Source organism: Argentina anserina, chromosome 1 (assembly GCF_933775445.1).
Source record: "Argentina anserina chromosome 1, drPotAnse1.1, whole genome shotgun sequence".
NCBI lineage: Eukaryota > Viridiplantae > Streptophyta > Magnoliopsida > Rosales > Rosaceae > Argentina > Argentina anserina.
Genome location: NC_065872.1, coordinates 13758910 through 13784170, shown reverse-complemented (window position 1 = coordinate 13784170; position 25261 = coordinate 13758910). Strand labels below are relative to the sequence as shown.

The window sequence follows — 25261 nt, the reverse complement described above, 5'->3', positions numbered from 1 at the left end:
CATAGGTGCCTATTTAATCACATCATAATGAAAGCAATAATGTATCAACAACACTAACATATATGAATCTATAACTCATTGCAACTCTTCATCGTCTTAACTTAGATGAAATAAAGAGTCTAGAATTGGGTTTCATATGAACACATATGAATATGAGTCTTGCAATCGATTGTACTACATTCTTTCGAACGTCGTAATCTGACTGCATAAGCTCTCCATGGTCTGAAGACATTTAATTGAGCATGCAATTAAGGTCATTTGGGCAGTTTCATATCTGTGTCAAGATCTCTTTTATAGATATGTTATGCCCACTATCATATGCTGCAAATCAGTTTTCATGGACACTACTATTGATCAACCATGGGAGATCAATCAATTAGCATACACAAGCGTTTCTTACGATCAATTGAGAGATTTCTTTTGTTCTCTGATATCAATAAAATGAGTCTGTAGCGTATCACATAAACTTAGTTGATAGACATATTTAGAGAATATCTCTTGATGATGGGTGAAAATACTTGTGCCTACGCACCTCGCTTCTTTCTGATTTTTTATTCTAGAGAATAATGGTCTCCCCCTCATCTAGGTAAGAGCCAAGACCGAAGCTATGACCCTTACTAGTCTATCTTTGTGTTTGCCGCCCTTGTTTTGTGGTGTAATACAACGGGCGCCGACAACACCACAACGCACGATAGTGCCATCATCGACTTCATTCCCACTGTCAGGGATGGTGCCAATGGTGCTAGGACCATGTCATATTTTCTCCCATATTTTGAGAGTTCCAACCTTACCGGCACATAGCATTTATATGCAATCTCGTCACTTTTGCAATATCGGTAAAGTCATTGAGCATCAAATTTTTAACTTTCTGGAAGTCAATAATGCGTTGCACTTTTGCTCACTTTTGAGTAGGAAGGGATCTTAATGAGACCCACACCACGTCAACTCCTGGCGTTAAAACCGGAATGAGAGCATTCCATATCTCCCTCTAACGAAAGGAAGTATGTCTCATCAAAGTGATCATCTGCGAATATCGCAAGATAGAGATCCACGGTTGTAGATTAGAAATAGCGGATAAGTGTTAGTGATTCATAAATTATAACCAACCAAAATACTTAATCGTTTCATGTAGACCCATTTGAGATACTAAAATGGAGGCACATAACCAAATTAACCAAATATGCGTTAGTGAAAAGAATGTTGGGATCATATTCAGTAACCATCTGGTATGCACTAAATGCTTGGTGAGTTGTGGGTCTGAAACGAATAAGTGTCGTTGCATGCAACATCATTACACATCCCCATGCAAATATCGGTAGGTCAGTACCCATAACCAAGTCCGGGCTCTGCTGGATAGTACTGTGAATGAACCTGAGGAATTATATGTTCAACAACGATCCCAGTAGATGAAAAATGAAATCATCACAAGTCTAGGAGGTGAACTCTGCAACGGTATCTAATCGAATAAGATTATAGAGGATTGGAGGGTGGTGATCCCTTAGTATGATGATCATAGCTAAAAACTTAGCAAATGTAGCATTCCATGTGGATAGAAAAGCGACGTGTGACCAACGCGTCAATGCTTTTAACATATACCATAAAAATACCAAAAAATGTCTGCATTCGGTTGGATAGGGTCCACTAATGTTACCTTAAATATTTTGTAAGAATGAAATATACTTAATTAGAGTCTCACATGAAAATATTGACAATAAGAGTCATCAATTAAGCAGGTTTGTCAAGACGCCGTGTAGGAGGGCCTGCGGGCAGTTGTAGGGGTTGCAGCGTTGCGGGCAGGGGCGGACCCAAGTGTATTGGTGAGTGGACTCAAGTCCACCCAGTTCTCACGGCCAAAATTTTTTTCTAATACTTGTAGATACATGAAATTTAATGAGGTAAATTATCTTCATTAAATGATTAAATCGACCAAGAGCCCGACAAAATTGCACACGTGGCCCAAAAGTCAACAAATTTCGTGCGGATCCGAATAAAATTCGTGTCAGCACATAAATGGATGATCGTAATTAAAGCTATGTAATTCAGACGTAAATCAAAAAATTGAATGTCATTGACGATTCGAAATAGTAATCGGACGTTTAATTAATATAATAATTAATTCTTTAATGGTTATAATTAAGTCAATTATTTTTTGTTTAATTTAGTTATGGGAATAACTAATTTTAAATTAATCGGAAAAATACATATTGATTTAATTATACAATTAAAGAAATTTATTATTTTAGTGTCATTAAAATATTCTACAAAATAGAAGTCTTGACACTATAAATACCCCTTCCAACATGAAGAGAATGGACTTGAGAAGAAGAGAGAAAATCACTTAAGCAAGATCACTCTCGACAAATCCCGAAGTCTCTCAAGTCCACAAAGATCAAATCCACGAAGAATCATCAAGCCATGAAATCGCTCGTTCTTCATCAAATCCAAATCCAAACTCAAGTCCACGAAGAATCGTCAAGCGGCCAAATCGTTCGTTCTTCATCAAATCCAAATCCAAACTCAAGTCAAACTCAAATTCTCAAGATCAAGTGCACGTCACCCTTGAGCCAAGTCATATACGGAGATAGAATCAGAGGAGTTCACAAAGATTGTAACCCCGCGCTTGATATTCAATAAATTACATTTTATTTGTACACGTGTCTGCATTCTTGTTTGTTTTCAGATTCTCGTTCTACAATGCTATATATATATATATAAACCCACTAAACTATTAAACTTAGCCTAATAGAAGTTTCTTCTCTAATATTGAGTGCAGCCACTGAGCCATACATGACTTTCAATGAGGATGTCATACTAGAGTTTGACGTTTAATTGAACCGTAGAGTTAAATTTAGCTAGTTTATTCTCTTTAATTACATTTTAGGGGTAGGGCTATATCCTCCCCTTTTCGGTGTATCTCTCCTTTCAAGTTAATAAATTTCCTCCCAAAATTTTTTTTGTCTATCGGCAAACTCAAGTCCACCTAGATTCCAATCCTAGGTCCACCACTGGTTGCGGGGCTACAGGGCAGTGCAGGATAGCTGCAGGGCTACAGGGTTTGCGAAGCCATGCAAGGCAGCTGCAGAAAGGCAACATGGTTGCGTACAACCAATTTTTAGAATTTATGACAAAGATATTCTTCTTCATTCTCAACATAAGTATTCAGATGAAAATTATTGGCATGTATGACCTTTAAAACTTAGCACTTAGCAATTAGCAATTAGCAAGACACGAAGATATAAAACACAATCTCCACACAAGATCCATAAAATAACTAATTGTGCCGTAGGACAGTGTGGGTGGTTACGCAATTAGCAAGACACTCGATTTCACGGCAGGACATTCTCAAAATAAAATTAAGAAAGTCCACAACACGGTGAACTTCTCTAGACAGTACACTGTAGAATATTGTAAGAGGGGGGATTAAAACAAAATGCAATTCCATCGAGTGTATCACATGGGAATAGAACTACATTCTTCAACTTAAGAGTTGGAAAAACATAGTATTGGAACAGTTGAATACCAAAAAATTAGGGTGGTAAAAACCATCTAATTGTTGCGGGAGGTCACCAATGATAAAATCGTTTGAGTTATGAAACGACTTGGAGAAAACCTGAAAAGATAACCGGAAAATCTTGTCCAAATAACTCAAAACCGAATGAAACATTGGCGGGAAAACCCTTCAACAAATAATGTCGGAAATATTCCAGGAAAGTAACGAGAAAACAACGTAAAATCGACGAAAAACTCACTAGAAACCTGGTGGCGCCGGTGAGCGAAAATCAGCCGCCGACGGCCGAAATCTGGCATGTTAGGAGGCTGGACTTCATATCCGACAGGTATCGCTGACAGGAATCAGGCAGTGGTGCCGGAAACACCAAAAATAGGATGGAAGGTGGCCAAAACGGCTAGAAACATTCCAGGAATGCCAGAGATGATAATGATGTCAAATTTTGACATTTCAAGGTTCGTTTTCCAAATGTTAAGTTCCAAATTCACAATGCAGTACTATTGAGATCTCATGTAACCCAAACGTGACCAATTTTAGAATCACAACGAGTTGTAAACATTGACCATTTTTATGCTAGGTTCAAGACCAATAAAATTCTCATGAGATCATTTTGTAAACAAAAATATGAGAAATTTTATTGAATATGTCAATCATAATACAATACAAATAAACTTCAAATTCCAATAGACGACTTAAGCTAAAGTCGAGTAAGAAACATAGCAATGTCAATGTCATACTTGAAAAATAGTAAGCAGATTACATAGTCAAAATAGATTGACTAATCAAAAGTTTGTAGTAATAAAATCTTGCATATTAGATCGGGCGGAGCCTTAGAGTGAGGCTAAAAATCTGCTAACTTGAGAATTGAAGAATGTTACGTTTCCATTTCAAATGTTCACTCAATATAAATAGATACAGGTGCCAAAAAGATGTCTTGTGTTTCTTGGATGTGGATCATGCATCAAGGTCAACTCGGGTCAAACAACGTCATAGATGTTTATTGAATCACTTTAAATGTGTCCCATAGAATTTGCTATTTTTGGGATGTTTTGTCATCAAACATTGCTGCTTCAGAATAGTGAATTGCAACTCAAATAAATGATTACGTAGACCTTGAGATTATCATTTATAGATATGAGTTTAAGAAAACTTAAACATTCAAATAACAGTCGCAATGACGACGCATCCATAAGAAATGAGGGTTGTACAGGTTTTGAATAATCGAAATTATGCAAGTATGTAACCAGAATTAGAAGGGTTGTGATGTATATGGTCACAAAATAATCGGTGCATAACGATGATTCTCATGATCACACCCAAAACAGCGGTGCACTCAGGCGATCACACGAAATAGATTTTTTCTCTTTAAATAATAACGTGACTCCCCCAGGATCGTCGCACAAAAAACGTTGACCAAGAGGGGAATCATATCCCTTTTTGGTCTCATCAGCGTTATAAGAAAGGCCAGAAATGAGACTAGAAGAAGACTAATATTGCCCGATAATTTATATATGTATGTATGTATGTTCAAAAACATCAACTTTAAGAAAAGCTTACTTGTTAGTCTGCCAAATAGATCACATATAATTAAATTGCTCTGCAAATCGATCTTCATGTAGAAAAGCTGCTTGATGAATTTCCTTTTTGATCTTCGTACAGATGTCATAACTTGCTCTTGAGGAATGTCCATCTCTGGCATGCATGTCATAACTATGGTACGATGATTGATCATTTTTCCTATACGAGCACATGCAATATAGTGAGAAACTAAATGTGTAAATAAAATGATTAAATCAACATATAGGAAAAGAAAAGGAAAGGAAATAGAATTGAAATAGAATTGAAAACCCAAGGGCTATTGGGCTCGGAAGGTTGAGCCCAGAAAGCTGCTAGGTTGGGTCGGGCTTGAAAAAAAATTGACATGGATCAGATTGTGTAGATTTGGGTTGAGCAAGACGCTAGGTCTTGGCGGGGCTGCGAGAAGGAGGGTGACTGGGGGGGGGTCTATCGGCGAACTGGTCTAACGAGACGCACTAGCATGGGCGTTGGAGCATCGGGGAGGCTCGATGAGGTTGAGAACTTCGTGGTGACGTGACGAGTCTTTAAAACAAGAACAAATCTAAGGACGCCAGAGCTAGGTATCGTGAAACTGCTTGATGGCGTTGACGATTTGGGCTCTAGGGAGACTCGCAGGGGTCCTGGGTATGCATGACGGCGGCGCTAACGGCTACGAACTGATGCCCGAGTTGCCACGGTGGCACGCGCTGGAGGATCATCGGGGAAGGAAGAGGGTGGGTGCCTAGAGGAAATATTTGGGTGCCCATAGCAGATTCATTTTCTAAACTTGCTTTTCTGACAACTCTTTGTCGGATTTGCTCAAAATTTTCGGCGATACTTGGAAGAAAAGGCTGCCGGTGATAAAGTGCTTTGGTTTAATTTTTCTAGTGTTGGCATCGTTGCTGAGACACTTTAGAACAAAGTGCAGATAACGTGTTCAAGGAGGAACGAAACGAGAATAATAACAATGTAATAGAACAGAACGTAACCTTTTATTGATTGATAATGGGGCCTCTATATAGACATTACATATAAAGTATCCCGAAGAATCATGGATTGATATCTATTACATAAAACATAATCTACTCTAATAAGGAAACCTAAATAGGCTAAGACACACACGATGATAGAATAATAATTCTCCCGGAACATGAATGCATTTTTATGTCGAAGCAGAAGGAATAGAAAAGCGGATTTCAGTGCTCAAATAAGTAGCTAAAAGTGGGGCAAAATGGAAATTTAAATAATTATTTTTAATTATCGGATACACTTACATATTTGACCGATACACAAATCAAGGGAACACTTTTTGAGTTGGTTCAAAGAAATATTTTTTAGAATGAATGAAATCGCTTTAGTTCAGCTGTAACTTGTAAGAGGAGAAGTAAAGATTGTAGTTTTCATATCCTCACTAATTAATCAAGAGACTTATGTTTAATTGTGCTCTAAAAAGCACGGACACGGACACACGTGTCTGTATTGGACACAATACGATACGTGGACACGTTAATTGAAAATTATTTTGGACACGGACACGTGATGGACACACTAATCAAAAATTATATTTAATTTATATTTCTAAATAAAAAATATGAATTATTATAAGTAATACAGTTATAAGGATACTTGCTAACAAGTTTTCTTCTAAAAAACTTTAATTATAAGTGATTAAGCCCTTCAACAAAAAAAAAGGATCTTTGATAACATATAATAAGCCGTCATGGGACGAGTTTGATATTGGCCCTAAAACATCTATCTTCATCATCCACCACCAATCTCTGAAAACCAGAAACTGTACCCCTCAAATTACAAATCAACATCAATCTCAGCTTCACGAGGAGCCCAACTCCAATTGTTGAAAGAAAAGGAAGAACACTTCCTCCTAATCTGTTGTACTATTGGGTAAGTCATCCAATTCGTCCAGCCCTTTGATAGATTAGATATAGTATTAAGAGAATCAGATTCAAAAATGATCCGATCCAATCCCAATTATAGAACAAGATCGACATTGTGATTGATGACCAAACCTTCAGCGGACTCAGCAGAATCCGCAACCGCCGACGAGGCCTCTCCACCAACAAGAACACCATCATGGTTCCTGATGATGACTCCTAGGCCAGACTTCCCATTACTCGACCAGGCAACAACAATTCTAACAAAGAATCAACCCCCTTTCTTTGGCTTAAACCTTGATGACCTCACGTGTTCCAAAGAATAAGAACAATGCGGGATCGACAAGGACATAGAAATTTTGGGCAGGCAAAGGATTCGCGTGTCCATATAGGATATGATGTGTCCAAACCGTGTCCAACTAGAGATCGTGTATCCGAACGTATTCTTTGCGTGTCCGAATGTATCAGTGTCGTGTCCGTATCTGATACGCAATACGCGGGCAAACTACCGTGTCCATGCTCCTTAGATTGTGCTTAGATGAAATTAAACAAATGGCAACTATACTTTAAAATAATTCGCCCTACCATCTGATTTATATATGGATAATTGGACATAACTCTCTTGGTTAGCGAGAGCATCTTAAACGACTCTTAAATAAATTCTCTATTATAAAAGAGAAAATCACAAAATTTGTATAAAAAAAAGTCACGAACTCTAATAGCTCTTCTATAATATTTGACAAAATTAAATGTATTCATGCATAACTTAATGAATTTATAAAATTATTATATATTTGTTCAAAATAAAGAAATGATTTAATCAACTTTTTCCTTTTATAAGAAAGAGAGTGAATTCTAAGGGCAAGTAATAAAGTTTAGAGTTTTTCGATAAATTATACAAGTTTTAAAAATTCTATAAATCTAGATATTTTCATTCTTTCTTTTTTGACTTTTTCTATAATAAATGATGTTTTTATGAGCTGTTATAGCAAAAATATGGTGTTTTCCCTCTAAAATAGACATTATTTTAGTTTTACAAGAGCTGTTAGGATGTTCTTAGTAAACCTGAACACCTTTGGAAGATCTTAATCATCAACTTTTTCCACATATACATGCAACCTAACTAGTTATATAGGAATTATTTTTCGATAAACCATATGATGAAACTCTGTTTGCCAAAGCTCTCACTTTATGTTGGCAAATCTGGAAGACAAAAAATGATAAAATAAATACTACTCAAATGTGCAAGTCTTGATGGTGGAAGTAGTATGAGGGGAAGCCAAAAAAGCAACAACACCATTAGGTAGAACCCTCCATCTGTAAACACTATTAAGATTAATTTTGATGGCTCGGTTTCAACAGAATGCTATAACCAATGGCTTTGTTCTTCGTGATTGCAATTCAAAGCCCCTTCTAGGAGGAACAAGAAATGTTGGAAGAACCACGGTCCCGGTTGTAACGACCCCAAAATTTCAAGCTTAAAAACTCAAAATTTCAAAGTCGTTAAACACCAAACAATCTCAATGAAATCAAAATCATTTAAAATGCCACAGCGGATCATCTCTGAGTTCAAAATACAAATCAGTCAAACCGATTATTACAAACCAAATTATGATTTAACATTATAATAAATGGAAATGTATAATTCTCACAACAACCTCACAAGATAGTCACACCAAATCCTCACACAAGTTGGGAATAAATAACTTCAAGTCCTCTGAGCGGTCCGTCAATTCCCGCTAATCCACACCTGCGGAGTTATCCACTACACGATCGAATTGGTGCACCGGGATTGTAAACACAAACCCGGTAAGCTTTACAGCTCGTATGAGTAAAATGAAAATATAACTTGCATAACAATATATACGAAAATCCACAAATCAAACAAATATAAATGCACTCATGAGTCAATGGACGGCCCATCTGGTTGTCCCAAAATTATGAAATGAAGCGCTCATGAGAAATTAAGCAACCCTTCTGGTTACCCAAATGCATTTATAATACGGGTACTAAAGAACGCTAGTACACATCTGTTACCCCTCTCGTAGTACACCGCCGATATTGGACAACCACCCGCTACCCAACATCCAAAAATATGAGTACTCATGAGCAGATAACCACTCGTTACCTCACATGCAGGACTTCGGTAGACAGACTAGAGCTCTAACTGTATCGTAACTTTCGCCCGACCAAAGGCTAGGTTCCGACTTGCCAAACACGTACAATAATCTCACATCATATTGTACAAAATCAAGTCCGAAGACAAATCAACATTTTAACAATCTCCATGTTAAAATCACGTACAATAATCTCACATCATATTGTAAAAAAATCAAGTCCGAAGACAAATCAACATTTTAACAATCTCCATGTTAAAATTAAGTACAATAATCTCACATCATATTGTACAAATCAAAATCACATGCTCGATATATAAATCTCGTCATCAAAATGACATAATCACGATAAAATCATAACAGTATATTATATAGCAAACTATATATATATGTACCTATTTACCATTTATACAATATATATATAATCTATTATATCATATACATGTCATATTTCATAAACACGTCCGAAGACAAAAACTCGTTCGAAGATAAAACATTTTAACAAACTTATGTTAAAACCACGTACAATAATCACACCTCATATTGTACAAAAATCAAATCACATGCTCAATATTTAATTCTCGTCATCGAAATGACCAATTCTAATGAATTCCTAACAGTATATAATATAGCAAACTATATATATATATGTACTTATTACCATTTATACAATATATATGTAATCCACTATATTGTATACATGTCGTAATTCAATATTAAAAACTCTTGCAAAATCTTGAATCTTCCCAATGGTAGATTCGTAAATATGTGAGTTTTACTCACCTTTTTTCCTGCGTGCAACTTCCACGACCCTGAAAGTAATTTCTTCACTCGTTTCGTCAGTCACGTAATAGTACGATAAATGCTTAGAAAATGATACTTAAAATATCAGGTGACGATTTCAGCACAGCTAAATGTTGTTCATAAAACATTGTTCACAGAACATTGTTCATGTGACTAATCAATGTTTTTATTAAACCACTGTTCACAGTTACTGTTTTTGCCAAAACACTGTTCACGGCTACTGTTTTACCATGCAACTGTTCACATTTACTGGTACAAATCACTATTCACTTGAACTATTCATGTGGCGTCACTGTTCACAGTTACAGATCACTATTCATAGTATTATTCATGCGTCGTTACTGTTCACCGACCGCCACCAATCATCACCAAATTTCACCACCACAACTTAAACAAAATTTTTCAACAACTTTCTTTGGTGATCCGAGCCTAAACAGTCCAAACAATGAAGAACATAAATTCGGCACTATTCAAAAACCCTAGAAATTGAAATATTGATTCGGGTACTTACACTTCGATTTGGCTCGATTCCTTTTGTGGGAATGTTGCTGGGACTGAGACAAGCAAAACCCCCCAAGAATCTCGAGCTATGGTGGCCGGAGGAGGCGGCGCCGACATAGCAGCAACTTCTGGCGGTTGCTGCACCGTGTGTGGTTGTCGCCGGAGTGCAAGGCGTAGCCCAAAAGATGGAGATCGTCGAGCCCGTCAGTTTGATAGGTGGCACGACACGAGGCGACGTCGAATGGTGGAGAAATCGGCCGGAGAAGATTTTTGGGTCGGGTGAACAGTACCCGAGCTGATTTTTGAAAAAAACTGATTTTCTGATTTTTAATCTCCTCTCCTTCCTTTTATACTATTTCCAAAATCGGAAAAATGAACTTCCGACGTTAATAACTTTTACGTCCGATGTCCGATTCGAACGCGTCACACGTCTACGCACTCGTATCGACGAGCTCTACGACTTTCGTGAAGAAAGTTTTCACAAACAATCGATGGAGTAAAAGTCGATGTTCACGTCTCGGAAACGTAATGTTTTTCTAAATAAACGTTATGTTAACGTTTCCGTTTTCAATTTTCGACTTTGCAAGGCGGCACAAACACGTTTAATGAATTTCACATACTTTATAAATTCAAAAGTGATCCAAAAATCATTCCGAAAAATCGGGTTATTACACCGGTTGCTAAAGCTTTGGCACTTAGGGACAGTTTGATCATAGCGAAGGAGACTTCTTAGCGAAGGACTTCGCAATCTAGAGGTGGAAGGCAACTCTAAACTTGTCATTGATACGGTCAATGGAGTTTCAAGTATTCCGTGGAGACTTCTTAGCATAGTGGAAGATATCCGATCACTTGCTTCAAGTTTTACTCAATTTCTTTCAAACAAATTTTGTAGCTAATGTTGTTGCCAATCTTGGCCATAGTTTTAATCAAGGGGCTAGTTGGTTAATTGTGCCCCAAGTGCAACCATAATGCCCTTGTATTTGACATTGTACAATATGAGTGTCCTAGAGGCTCCTCTATTTAATATATTTTCTTTTGTATAAAAAAACTAGTTATATAGGCTGTGGATCGTATTTTCACTATTCTAAACTTATATATTGTACTTCTTTCACAATATTTATGATTTTTTTAGAGTAAAAATGAAATATTTGGGTGTAAATATAAATATAATTGTAAGGTGAATCGGTGAACAAAGAAGGCAGTTGGTGACTTGGTGGCAGTAGACGCACTCTTGAAGTATATACAGTATTGTATTAAGCAACCTCGAGATCTTGCTCGGTGGTATCCAAGTACTTAAAAACTCTACCGCGAACTTGTTCATTAAATAAAAACGCAAACACAAACCAAAAACAGCTACAAGAAATTTGGAGCCAAATCCCAGTTTGGCAACAGAGATTCATATATTCGATCTGCGAGTGTAGCTCGTCTTGAAGTTCTCTACAGGGTTCTCTGCGCTCGAAGGTTCGATCTTGGCTTGAGATCACAATGGTAAATGGATTCTAGATTGAAAAGGAGGGTACCCATTTGGAGAAACTGGTGTTTTCTGTGTGGGTTTGATGGGACTTGATTTGTGGGTGACCTGTAAGATTTGGTTCTTTGATTTTTGAGGTGATTTGGGTTTGAAGAGTTTATTTTTGGGGGAAGACAAGATGTTCTGGAGGGAACGTGAGAGGGAGAACAACAAAGAGCAAAACGGTGGTGGACCCCCTTCTGGGCAGGTTCGAGTTCTTGTTGTTGGTGACTCAGGTATTTGATTCTCACTTTACAATTAGTTTTGTCTCAGTTTTGGTTTTGTTAGTTTTGATTTTTGTTTGTTGTGGACTGTTATATGTTTTAAGTAGTTAGTGGAAGCATTTTGTTTGGAAATTTTGAGAATTAGATTTGGTTTGGTTGAAGTATAGTTTGTGATCAGAATCATTGCTGCTTCTTTTAATATGCCTGATTAGTTTAGAAGTACTTATGTGGTCGTGTGAAGAGAATTTCAGTTTAAGTGACTGCATAATTCATTTGTATTCAAGGGCGTTAAGTGGCATGTGAAAAATGGCTTTGAAGGGTGTATTGCACCGTGCATTCATTTGAGGGCATGGTGAAGGGTTTCACATTTCAAGAGTGAGATTGATTATGCGGGGTTAATGAGAATTTTGGAATGATCTATGCCTGAGTAGCTTGCCAGTGCTTTGAGTGTAATCCAATTGGTGCTGAGCAGATTGCCATTTCATTCTTCTTTGTTAGACCTTCTGGTTTGGAAGCAAGGCTGGAAGGATTGTGTTAGTATTTAGTGGAAATTGATGGTGGAAGAAAAGGTAGGACCTTTGAAGGTGGGATGGGAAAGGGGTTGCAAGTTAATGACAGGGAGGGTTAGGAGTGGGGAACCTGATCGTGAAAAATGAAGTCAGATGCCAATTCTCTTTGGCATGTTGTAATTTGGTGTATGTACGAGCTAAATAAAAATGGCTGGGATCCTAGACCTTGGAGGTACAAGTTGGTAAAGATATCTCTAAAAGGGTTCATTTCTTTGGTTCTTGTCTTTGAATGGGCAGTTTGCGTTTGTAAAGAGTTTTAAGTTGGAAATGGGATTCTGGCGACTTTATCAGTTAATACTTACACCACACTCTATTTCAGTACCATGGTTGTCACTCGTCAGGATTGGGGGATGGGGGAGGGGCAGCTATAGGAGTAATAATATAGTAGTATAAATGGAAAATAGCAGGATATTAATAATAATTTGGAGGGTGGAATAGGTCTAATTTGGGCTTCTTTATGGTCATTCACTATAAAGTGTAGGAATTCAGTCAGTTTACTTTAGCAGCTCTGACTTGATACTTTTCTGTCGTTGTGCTATTGTTATCTTGATCTAGTAGAGTTTCTAGTAGGTGACTTGTAAATTGTGGACTGTGTTCTCTGTCTTCTATTGTTCTTTTAATGGAAGATTAGACCAAATATCAAGATCCATATTTTGCCACTTGTATTGCTAGGTAATATAATGTTTGCTAGCTTGATGAATAACAGTTTTACATGTTTATGTATTGGATGAAATAGTATTTGATAACCTGAAATGTCTCTGAGTCTATGGTTTGACATATGTGCATGTTTAAGTGCAATTGTATAAATCATGCATGACTGCATGTCAGATTATCTTTCTGCGAATTTCTGCTCTATTATACATTGGTAACTTCAATTGTAAACTGTAGAACATCTTTGATTTTGCCTATTCGTAGGTGTTGGAAAAACTTCTCTTGTTCATCTGATTGTCAATGGTTCTTCCACTGCCCGCCCACCTCAAACAGTAGGATGTTCAGTTGGTGTGAAGGTAAGAACTACATTTTAAAAATTATCTTATAGAGTTCAGAACCATCGTTGAGATGGCCTAACTCTTCATTGTCATTGTTCTATCCATTGTTGAGAAATGGCTAACTTTTCTTTGTCATTGTTTTATTCAGTATACTACTTATGGGAATTCTGGTAGCTCGTCTAGCAGCATTAAAGGTGACGCTGAGAGAGAATTCTTTATTGAACTCTGGGATATATGTGGACATGATAGATACAAAGAATGCCGGTCTCTTTTTTATTCCCAAATAAATGGTAAGTTTAGAGATGCTATTTTATGCATGGATAGTATTTTTTATTAATGAAATCAACATGTATCCCTTAAACCTCTTTGCACTGCTTGGTGAATTCATAATCTATTTATTGACAATGCAATGAGCATGATACCTTTTGAACAGAAATTGTGTCAAATCATGGCATGATACTGTTATCACCATTATGATTGGAGACAATTGGTTAACAGTATCCATACGATTATTCTCATGTTTCACTTCTTATTAAAAGCAACATAACCATCATGTTGGAGATAAATGTGAGATCTTCATCTGAGTTCTTGATTGAAATTCATGTGTAGGTGTAATCTTTGTTCACGATCTCTCCCAAAGAAGGACAAAAACTGGCTTGCAGAAGTGGGCAACTGAGATTTCTACAACTGGGACATTTTCAGCTCCTCTGGGATCTGGAGGTCCCGGTGGCCTTCCTGTCCCATATATTGTTATTGGCAACAAAGCTGATATTGCTGCAAAGGAGGGTACAAGGGGAAGCAGTGGCAATCTTGTTGACGTTGCCCGACAGTGGGTTGAGAAGCAAGGTTTGCTACCATCGAGTGAGGAACTTCCACTGACCGAAAGTTTTCCTGGAGCTGGAGGCCTTATTGCGGTAAGTAGCAGGTTATTCTATGTTCATTTCCCACCTTTACTTCTCGGATGCTGTCTAGGCAATATGTCTATCAGACTTAAATTAGGATATGGTAATATGGTATCTAATGAATCTATTGGTTGTGTTTGCATTTGATCTGTTTCCAAATAATTAGTCTAGTTGCGGATAGGAGGTCCATTTACTCCATTATCTTTACAGTATTCTTGAATATTCACAATCAACCAAGTGAATTTGCACGATTATGTGAAAATGTAGTATCAAAATCTGTTTTGCGAATAAAAAAAGCTAGTTGTGGATTTATGAGGTCCATTATCTCGACAGTATTGTCAATTCTGTGAAAATGTGGTCTCACAATCTGCTAGGTGAACCTCCTAAGTGACATTGAAGGATAATGTAAGGATCCGTAAATCAATAGCTTTTAAGTGTCTTTTTTAGTACATCTACCTAGGTATTTTTCTTCTCATGTTCAAATGCTTCTGTCTATGACGTGAGAGATGTTTATGTTAACTCTACCTTTTATATATGAATCTTCTTATATAACATGCAGTGTGAAAAATTTGGATATGATTCTTTACTACTGCCCTGTCCAAGGGCAGATGGGTATATTTATTCTTTTTTCATTGTGCCATTCACTTGTGTGGAATACCAAATTATTTTCATGTTTTAGATAGAATATGTAGCAAATATTCAATAAAAGAAAACAAATCTGATAGGGCAACATATATATTAGATTTACAGCTTTAAATATCATTTGTTAGATTAAAAGAATCTTTGGTAAATCTCAAAATCTTGAGCTGATAGTTTCTTTAATAATGGTTGTTGTAGCCTCTCTCCCTTCTCAGTTATGGGAACTTGTATGGTTTCTGGTTGCTGACATCTTTTTGTTTTTTTTTAAATATAAGAACAGAAAGTATAAGGTGTATTCGTGATAAGATTCTATGCACTGGTAGAAGATGCCAGCACGTCTCTATCATCCTTGCCTTAACTGTAGACCTGTAGTTGAGTAGCCTATCCATGCACCACTAAATTCTCAACATTTTTGCCTATGTTTCTTATGGTTTTTAGCCAAAAGATCAAATGTTGCAACTTAAATGACTTGGGGTTGGCTTTGTAGTTTGAGGAAATGTTGTAGCTGATTCGGGGGCTAATATGTTTTTGCTGATATGGCAAGACTAACCTAGGCAAAATATGTCACTTTTGACTTGTACCAATAAACTCTGTGTTTCATTGCTGGAATATGATTGTTGTCATGTTTTTTTTTTTCTTTGGGCTCAAATATTTGTGAGTGAAGGGTTTATAAATTGGTGAGATTATGATTGGGTGTTCAATCAGCTGTAGTTATACTAATACATGATGGTCTGGTTACAGGCTGCCAAAGAAGCAAGATACGACAAGGAAGCTGTGATGAAATTCTTCCGAATGGTCTGTATTTCTCTTGTTGTTGTTGTTGTTTGCCTTTATGGACTGTCTCAAGGAAAATGATCAACTCTCCTGTTGTGCTTGTTTCAGTTGATAAGGAGACGATATTTTTCTGATGATTTATCTGCACAAAGTCCATGGTCTATTTCTCCGGTTGAAAGTCCTGCACAGACAGTAGATGAAAATTGGAGTGATGAAGATCTTTCATACAGGAAGAAGAGCAGGTATTTTCAGCAAGTTACATATATCTCATGCTTGTTTAATGCTTTCCAACAAAATCATATGCCACACGTTAGAAAACGTGATCTTTTGAATTTCAATCTATAACAATTTTCGTTTCTCATCATCTTCATTTCTTTCGATTTGTTGTCTTAGGTGTTTGAAGTAATGGATGAAAAAATTTTGTCCTAATTTTGCTTTTGTTCTTCTGTTTCATCCCTTGCAGTTTACATGGTGGTGATCCGTACAAGTACAACATGCTCCCTCCTCTTCCAGCACAACGCAATCTGACACCACCTCCCACGCTTTATCCTCAGCAACCGGTTGCAGTTTCAGAAAATTTCAGTATCCCTAGATTTGCATACTCTAGTTACCCAGGTATCAGCAGTGCTGCAAGATCCAAGCGCTCAGATATCAATGTGTAGCGGTCATTGGCTCTGATAAATGTGATTGTTTTGGCATGAGTGGATATGTGTGCGTGTGGTCTATGAGTCATTTTGTTTCACTTGTAACTCGTCTTGTTGATTGTTTTACATCTACAGGTTCTGTCATTGTAAGCAGTTATATGTTGGGGACTAGGGGTACAAGTATATAATGATTTATTGAACAATTTGGAAGCTATAGGCAATTTTTTTTTCACCAAGCTTTCTCATTGTATGACAATTTTGGAACTTCCCCAAATGATTATGGTGCCCAAGATCCTTGTGTCTTCTCGCTTTTCAGAAATTCATTTTGAATGTCATTAACTCTGTTAACTTACTCAAGATCACTCTGATAATGTATTTATGTTATTGTGAGGATTGAGTACACATTTGTGAATCATCAACATAACAGTAAACAAACGGGGAGTGATAATCAGGCATTTAAGCCATGTCCCTAGAGGTCGATCAAATCTTGAACATGAACCTCTGATGTCCAGTAGGTTAACCGTGGCAGAGGTTTGTAAATTTCTAGCAACCCGAGTCGCAATACAAGCTAGTAGCAAATACCAACACTTCATCAATATCATAAACCTATGAGTTTCTAAGAGTCCTAGTCTTTGTTTTTCTTGTTGAGTGCTTAAAGAGCTTTTGAGACAATGCAAGAGTGGTTCTGTTTGGTCTTCTCATTTTGTTTCACTTGTAAGTTGTAACTGGTATGTTGATTCTATTCACATCTACAGGTTCTGTCGTTGTAAGAAGCAGCTAACCTGCTAGGGCATGGGATATAAGTAGTAAACTATACAATGATTTATGATTTATTGAACAGCCTGGAAGCAACACAATTTTTTCACTAAGCTTTCTCTTCTGTATGCCAATTTCCTGATATCTTCGCATCTTCTCGCTTATTAGATGTTCACAATGGATGTCACCAACACCAACTTGGTAACACCAAGTTGGTGACTATACTCAACACCACTGAGAACATATATTCGTACCACTATCCTGTAATCATCGGAAGTAATAATCAGGCTGTCCCTTATCTATAACTCCATCTCAACGATGTCGAAACTTGAAACCAGGAGTCTCTGTGATGTCCAGAACAACACTTTGCCATTAACTTATCCTTCTCTGCTAGAGGTCATGCAGAGCTACACCACCACAATAGGTTCATAACCTATCATTCTACTGTATCTATCAATTGTGGGTTAGGAATCCTTGTTGAAATAACCATCTACTTAAACAAGTTCTTACTCTCACATATCGCTTCGATAGATCTTGTTTCAACCACCACAAGAAGCCTTGCATGATTCTCTTGGAGAATCCGAAGCAATTCCGGGGTGCTTCTTCAGGAAAATTGTTTCACTCAAGTCATATATCACATTGCTGGACGATATTTCAGGTCACAAAAGAAGCTTCATAGTCATGAATTAGCCATACTCAGTGCCTCTGTTTCATTCAGGTAACTCCAGCTCCCTAAATCGGTATTCCAAGAATCAAAAACCATTAATTATGAACAAGATTGTTGGGCTCTAAAGACCCTCAAAAGCTAAGTCTTCGCTATAGACATGAGAAGCGCTCCCACATCGCATACAAGGAGAAAAATAGGCGCTTTATCTAATCTTACCTAACATAATGCATCGCTGAGCTTGGTAACGCGAGCTTGTCACCCAAGTGGGGGCATTAAGGTTGCGGAACATTGGCTTTGCGCTAGCGGGTCGGGTTCGGTCTGGCTTCATTCTGACCCGCCCGTTCCAAGCGGAGAGTTGGGCTTTGTGGCTAGGGCGAAGGCTCTGGGTCACACTGTCCTTAGAGTGGAGGGCAACGCGTGAGGCTGGTTTCACAGAGCAGCGACTACTTCCCGCTCCTTGCAGTGGAAGGATAACGGGTCGGTGCCATCCGGATCCGCCATGGCCCGCTAGACTCTGCCAATCGGACCCCAGTTTTTATTTATTTTTTGGCCATCTTCAATTTTCCATGCTACCTTTTCCATTCAGCTAGCTGGTTTATTCTTATATTCAATCCTACAGTACTCCTTAAATTAGTAACTCCATGTAATTAATTCTCTCCATGTAATTACTAGATCGCATTATGTACTATTTTCATACACTCTTAATCTTATAGGAGAAGGAAACTGAGGGTGAAGTATATCCTAGATATGTTAGGAATCTATCATTCGATCAGTCTATGTATGATTTTGCAAGTAGATGAATCCTAATTCAGTGAGGATATTACGGTATCTTAAATATATAAGCAGTCCTGGTTTGGGATTGAATATGAAATTAGCTAGGGGGGTTTGGGAAATGCCAAATTTGAAACGATGCAAGCAGCTGGAAGAGACCGCGAATCTGAAGAGGCGGAAAACGAATGGGTATTACTCAGTCGAAGATCTCAGCAGCGGCTCCAGTTGTTCTATGGAGGTCAACCGGCCGGCAATGAATCAAAGCTCTGAAATCTTCCGGAGGTCGGGTCGAGCACGACGTCCGCTGCAGGTGCCGTATTCAGTTGATTTATATGAAACAATGCAAGCTAAAGCTGAGAGAAAAGTGAAGGGTTCAGGTTCTGAAACCCTAGTTTACAAATGTAGAAATTATACAAAGGAATGTGAATCGTCATATGTCGTAAGCGGCCGCGAATCTGTGACCGGCGTAACTGCGGTATGTAAAGGCATGGAAGGAACATATGTACCACACCTTCATATGGTTGCTTGTGAGTGCGGACAGTGTGATGAATAAATATGCTGAGCCTTGGTGAATGGGAAAGGCACACAGGTTGTAGAGCGAAAAAATGGAAGCATAGTGTGAAAGTGAAGGCCACAATGCGAACACTAGAACAATGGATTGAAGAGTATAAGGAACTTGGTTTTGATAAGAAGCAACTACTTGATTCCTTGCAAAAAAGTACGAACCGGTTGATGCAAAGTGGACGAGTGAAAGGTGTGCAGTTTGTAGGTGGGTGGAAGATTGGGAAGATAACAAGATGATCATATGCAATAGGTGCCAAATAGCTGTGCACCAGGAATGCTATGGTGCAAAACATGTCCAGGAATTTACTTCATGGGTTTGTAGAGCATGCGAGACACCTGAGATCATTAGAGAGTGTTGTCTATGTCCTGTGAAAGGAGGTGCTTTGAAGCCAACTGATGCTGACAACTTGTGGGTTCATGTCACTTGTGCTTGGTTTCGTCCCGAAGTAGGGTTCTTGAATTCTGAGAAGATGGAACCTGCTGTTGGTATCATCAAAATCCCACCTGCTACTTTTATGAAGTGTTGTGTGATTTGTAGCCAGATTCATGGTTCCTGCACCACATGTTGCAAGTGTGCTACTCATTTTCATGCAACCTGTGCATCACGAGCAGGCTACAGCATGGAGTTGCATAGCCAGTTGGGGAAGAATGGGAAACAAGTAACAACCAAGTTGATATATTGTGCTGTGCACAGGACGCCGAATCCAGAAGCTGTTATCGCTGTTCGGACTCCCTCTGGCGTTTTTGCTGCCAGAAGCTTGCTTCAAAACGAGAAAGGCTTCTTTAGGGCTTCAAGGGTTGTGTCATCAAACAAGAATGAAGCCCCGAAACCTAATCTCTTCGGAGTCTTACGAGTTAGAACCAGAGCCACTCTCTGCTGCAAGATGCCGTGCTATCAACAAATCAGTCTTTAAGAGAGGTGAGCGGCTACCAATTGTTCATCGACCAAGGGGACCAACACATCATTCATTAGACGTAGTAAATAACTTCAGCACATGTAAACAAGTAGAACAAGGTTCTGAGTTTTTTTCTTCCTTCAAGGATCGGCTTTCCTACTTGCAGAAAACCGAAAATCAGCGGGTTTGTTTTGGTAAATCTGGAATACATAAATGGGGTCTATTTGTACGTAGGAACATACAACAAGGACAAATGATTGTTGAGTATCGTGGTGAGCAAGTAAGAGGTAGCATTGCCGATCTGAGGGAAGCACGGTACATGCAACAAGGCAAAGATTGCTATCTTTTCAAGATCAGCGAGGAGGTAGTTATTGATGCTACATGTAAAGGAAACATAGCTAGGTTAATTAACCATTCGTGCATGCCCAATTGCTATTCAAGGCTCATCGGTGTGGGTGATGAGAAGAACCGAGTAGTTCTCATTGCCAAGACTAATGTTTCGGAAGGTGAAGAACTAACATATGATTACTTGTTTGAGCCGGACGAACGTGACGAGCTGAAAGTTCCTTGTCTATGTAAAGCTCCCAACTGTAGGAAATTCTTGTGTTAGTTCACATTTCTTGCCTTTTTTGGTGCCCCCATATCATCTTTGCAGTCTGCGCACAGACGTTTAACCACTTCTAACCATTGACAGAAAAGAAAGGAGACCTAGCTAGCCATTTTAATTTATCCTTGAGCTTATTGTGTTTCTTTCCGATGTATATATCTACGGGCCATTCGTGTTGTACATGTAAACATATTACAATAAAAGAAAATGGAAAAGAAAAACACTAGGAAGAAGTTATAGATTAAACTTTCGGTACATCTCATTCCAACCATAGGCCTAGGTACAAAATGTATTTGCAGTTCAAATTTCGTCCGTTCAGTTCTGACTTCTGAGTTGTATATGCTGCTATGGAAGGGAAACGAAGTGTTACGCCCCTTTACTTTGAGTCGACCCTTATAATTGAGTATGGGGTCTATGTAGTGGCTAGCTGGGGTAGTGAAATGTGTAAGCAGATAACCAAACTATGTTACAAACGATTAGTGATGTAGAATGGCTAGCCGAGGAGTTCGAGGAGAAGCTTGAGAAACATATGGCGAAGCAAGGTCGTAAACTGACATATGTTTCCTATGATGTCTAGGTTTACGTTTCCTTACATTCATAAGATTTCTAGTTCTAATAGGTTTTTTATTTCCTAGTTCTAGTCTTAATAGGATTAGCCATATTTTAGAGCCTATATAAAGGCATCAATCTATGTTGTATTATTCATTCAATCAATAAATATCATTCAAGTTATTTAGAGATTTATCTCTTATAATAACTTTATATTTCGGCTTGACGTTTGTCAACCGATCTTATCTTTTTACCCATAGCTTTCACTGCATTAGTTGGCATCTAAGCAGGTTTCACCTACATTGATGTCAGGCGTCGAACGGGAAGTTACTATCATCACAATCACCGACGCTGGTCGGGAGATTATTGCAATGAAGAAACATTTTGGCGATATTCGTCAAGATATAACCAATTTATCAACTCTTGTTGGTCAATTGGCGACTACAGTGCAAAAGTACTCAGAGGATGTGCGAGCTGGAGGATTTGCTCGAAGCTGACACCGTCGACATGAAAACAACTGTGATTCTGAAGAGGACATATCATTCTGAAGAGGCCACCAATCAATCAACAACAACATCGCCATGAAGAAAATTACAGATTGAAAGCTGACATATCTTTCTTCTTTGGAAACTTACAAATTGAAGAATTTCTTGATTGACTTTCAGAAGTTGATAGGTTCTTCAGTTTAATGGATGTTCCTAAAAACAAGCAAGTGAAGACGGTTGCTTGGAAACTAAAAAGTATTACTGCCTGTTGGTGTGATGATTTGCAAGGGTCATGAGTTCGACAAGGAAAAGAACCTTTCAAAACATGATGAAAGATGAAATCTCTACTTCGAGGACAAGAATTACCTCGTGATTATGAGCAGACCTTGTTCGAGAAGTACTACGCATGTGCTCAGCAAAACTATTATGTATTTGACTACAATCATGAGTTTATGCGGCTTAGTGAGCGAAACAAATTAGAAGAAAGGGAGAGTCAAAAGGTTGCGAGGTATCTACTTGGTTTGAAGTCAGAAATCCGAGACAAGATAGGATTGCAAACAATATGGACTCTAGTAGAAGCCATAAACTTAGCACTGAAGGCAGAAACCTTACTAGCAAAACCTAAAGTTAATCAACAGACTACTGTGGGTTTTCGTAGAAATTAGACTGAGCCATCTACTTCGAAAGGGATACAAATTAAAAAGCCTACAACTGAGCGGCCCGCTAGAACAAAAACAAATGTTGGAGATCGAGAAAAAGCTCCTATTCAATATCAAAAACAAGGGCCGCTAGGTGGTTTAGGAGATTATGTCGTACGAAGAGGTGATAAGTGCAATCGACATTGTTTGGGAGTGTTCACGTCTTATTGGGACCGAGCTCAATCTCCTTTGCATGCTGAGCTTCATGCAGTAACGGAGGGGCTGGCGATTGCTAGGCAATTTGCCATTACTCCGCTGGTTATTAAATCTGATTGTCAGGATCTAGTAGATGTAGTTCAGGGAGGTACGTTAGATTACTTAGACTTTGGCTTTCTTATTGAGGATATTCGTTGGAGTATGCACTTAGCTAGTGGAGTGTGTTTATCTCATGTTTAGCTGAACAACTAATATTGTAGCTCATTGTTTTAGCTAAATTAGCTTTGTTTTCAAAATTCAGTTTAGGTTATTCTAATGTTATCCCTCCGGTTTTAGAGGAGATCATAACATCTTAGTGTAATAATCTTTAATCAATGAAGTAAATTCATTTCCCTTAAAAAAAATTGAGAAAAATTTAATACCATATTAATTGTTTCATTTCCCAAAGTTTCAATTTTCCGTATGAAAGATTCATATTTTGACTCATTGTTCCGTCAATATGTAAATTCTAGAGCTCTCTAATTTTGATTCGGCACGAGATTGAGTACTCAAAAATAGGTTGAGAATTTAAAGCCTACTAGTCAATGAAGTAAAAATAGGAAGGTGATCGCTAGCTAATTAAGGTTGTATGTTAGGAAAGCTAACTTTGTTGCTGTTCTAGGTCATTCCTCGTCGGCTTTGTGGATTGAGGAAGTTCCTAGAAAGACTTCTAGAGCTTTATTATTTGATGTTGTAAACTTTGGTTGCTCCAGAAGTCTCAAGTTATAATTCAATTTCCTCTAAAAAAAAGACTTATATAATTATTAAAAAAAAAGACTTATGTAAATCAATATTGGATAACATTTGTTAGAGTCGCTGATTTTTGCACCGCAAGTGCATGCATGTATTGATGAATTTTCTCAATAGGCCAACTACAAACAGAAACTCAATAAATTGTTTCCAATGAAATGAAGAAGATTGATAGTGCGTCTTGTGCTATTAATCTTTTCTAACATTTGTAGAGATATTACTGATTACTGTACACACTAATCTGTTGAGTTGTCGAACTTCCCTCAATAATCACTTATTAGTCTAAAATGCCAAGGGCCATTGAGCTAAAACATCAGCAGATACGGTGTCAATATCGAATACCTAGTATTCCAGGGACTTAAAAGCAAACTTAAAAACTCCGAAATCTCTATTGATCTTTTAAGCGGCCGGAGTCTCCAGGAGTAAAGGAAATTCAAAATTTGAAATCAGAGGTCTAGCGATGGCGACGAAATCGAATATGAAGGGTTTCTACAAGCAGAAGAAGGCCGGTATCTCCAAGAAGAAGAAATCCCCCGCCGCCTCTCTGGGCTCCGACGCCACCCAACCCTCCGCCCTCATCTCCCACGGCGCTCCTGATCTCAAAGGTGAATCAGTGTCTCGAAACTCGTGAGTTACTTAGGTTTAGGGCTTTGATTTCTTCGATTTTGTGAAATTGATATTCGAATGGGTGCTTGTGTTTGATGATTTAGATGATTACGATGAGCAAGAGGAGCTGTTGAGGCAGTTTGATCTGAACACGGCGGGAGAGGGCTTGCAAGCTGGGGATGAATCCTCCCAAGGAGGTGGAGAGTTTGTTGAAAGGTGGGAAGGTTCGGCTCGATTCGCTGTGGGATGGGAGGATTTAGGGATTGCGGGAATGAGGTTTTACTGGAGTTTCTGTGGTGTTTAGAGGTGAGAGGTTTCGGCGTCTTGCTGAAACTTGGCTGTGTTTTTACAATGTAGTTTGGGTACTCTTTGTTGTTCCTGTGTCCTTGATTTAGCAGTAGAAGCTATCTTTTAAGCCATGTAATGTGATGTGACACTATGTGGTTTGGTGTTCAAATGTGCGGTTGTTTTGTAGCGTGTACTTGATTCACTTATGCTATTGTTGATCGTATCGTTTAGTTTTGGGATAGTTTTTGTCTATGATCAGAAGTTATTCCTGTTTGGTGAATCTGAGATACAACTTGCTTGGGTCTGTTGTTTCTAGGTTTGAGTAGCATTTTGCATCCGGTGAAACTTGCTTTGGTTTTATATTAAATTCAATTACTATCTAGTAATCCTAGTCCTGTGTCATTACTCAATGTACAGTTTTTACAGTATTAGTAATCTCCCCCTCAGCATGGTCTTAAGAGTTGCTGAACTAGAGCTTCTTTATTAGCTTCTTGCAGTGAAATTGTCGTGGAATTGTCAAGCCTATTTATGTGGTTAGTGCTTGGTTCCTGGGTTCCTTTGGTTGTTTTCTTCAACATCTGTTCCTGTTTTCTAGCATGTGAATTTAACTCAGATGCCAGGTTTTTGATCAGAATTGCCAAAGTGCTACTTATTCCATTATCAATACTTTGCTTCTTGGTCAGAATTATCAAGCCTAAACTTTTAATTGTGTGTTACAGCAACCTTTTCCTAGCAGAGATTTTGTTGCTTTTTTTCTTTTGAAGGGATACTTCGGAATTTCTGAATATTGAACTGACAA

General features: G+C 38.1%; 3 protein-coding genes across 3 annotated transcripts; all 3 read left to right on the top strand.

Annotated features, from left to right (window-relative positions):
• Window positions 1–11668: 11668 nt before the first annotated feature.
• Window positions 11669–16931, top strand: LOC126797640 (small GTPase LIP1). The gene is made up of 7 exons (XM_050524319.1): window positions 11669–12125; window positions 13598–13689; window positions 13820–13961; window positions 14281–14585; window positions 15954–16007; window positions 16095–16228; window positions 16450–16931. Exons 1-7 carry the CDS (start codon window positions 12029–12031, stop codon window positions 16646–16648), a joined length of 1023 nt encoding a protein of 340 aa, XP_050380276.1. The 5' UTR covers window positions 11669–12028; the 3' UTR covers window positions 16649–16931.
• Window positions 16932–19364: 2433 nt separating this feature from the next.
• LOC126802298 (histone-lysine N-methyltransferase ATX4-like) lies at window positions 19365–20894 on the top strand. The gene is given in 3 exon segments (XM_050529911.1): window positions 19365–19524; window positions 19527–20239; window positions 20241–20894. Coding segments are annotated over 3 exon segments (1512 nt in total). The 5' UTR covers window positions 19365–19379.
• Window positions 20895–23983: 3089 nt separating this feature from the next.
• LOC126797688 (uncharacterized) lies at window positions 23984–24703 on the top strand. The gene is given in 3 exon segments (XM_050524377.1): window positions 23984–24173; window positions 24279–24324; window positions 24326–24703. Coding segments are annotated over 3 exon segments (300 nt in total). The 5' UTR covers window positions 23984–24028; the 3' UTR covers window positions 24435–24703.
• Window positions 24704–25261: the final 558 nt, after the last annotated feature.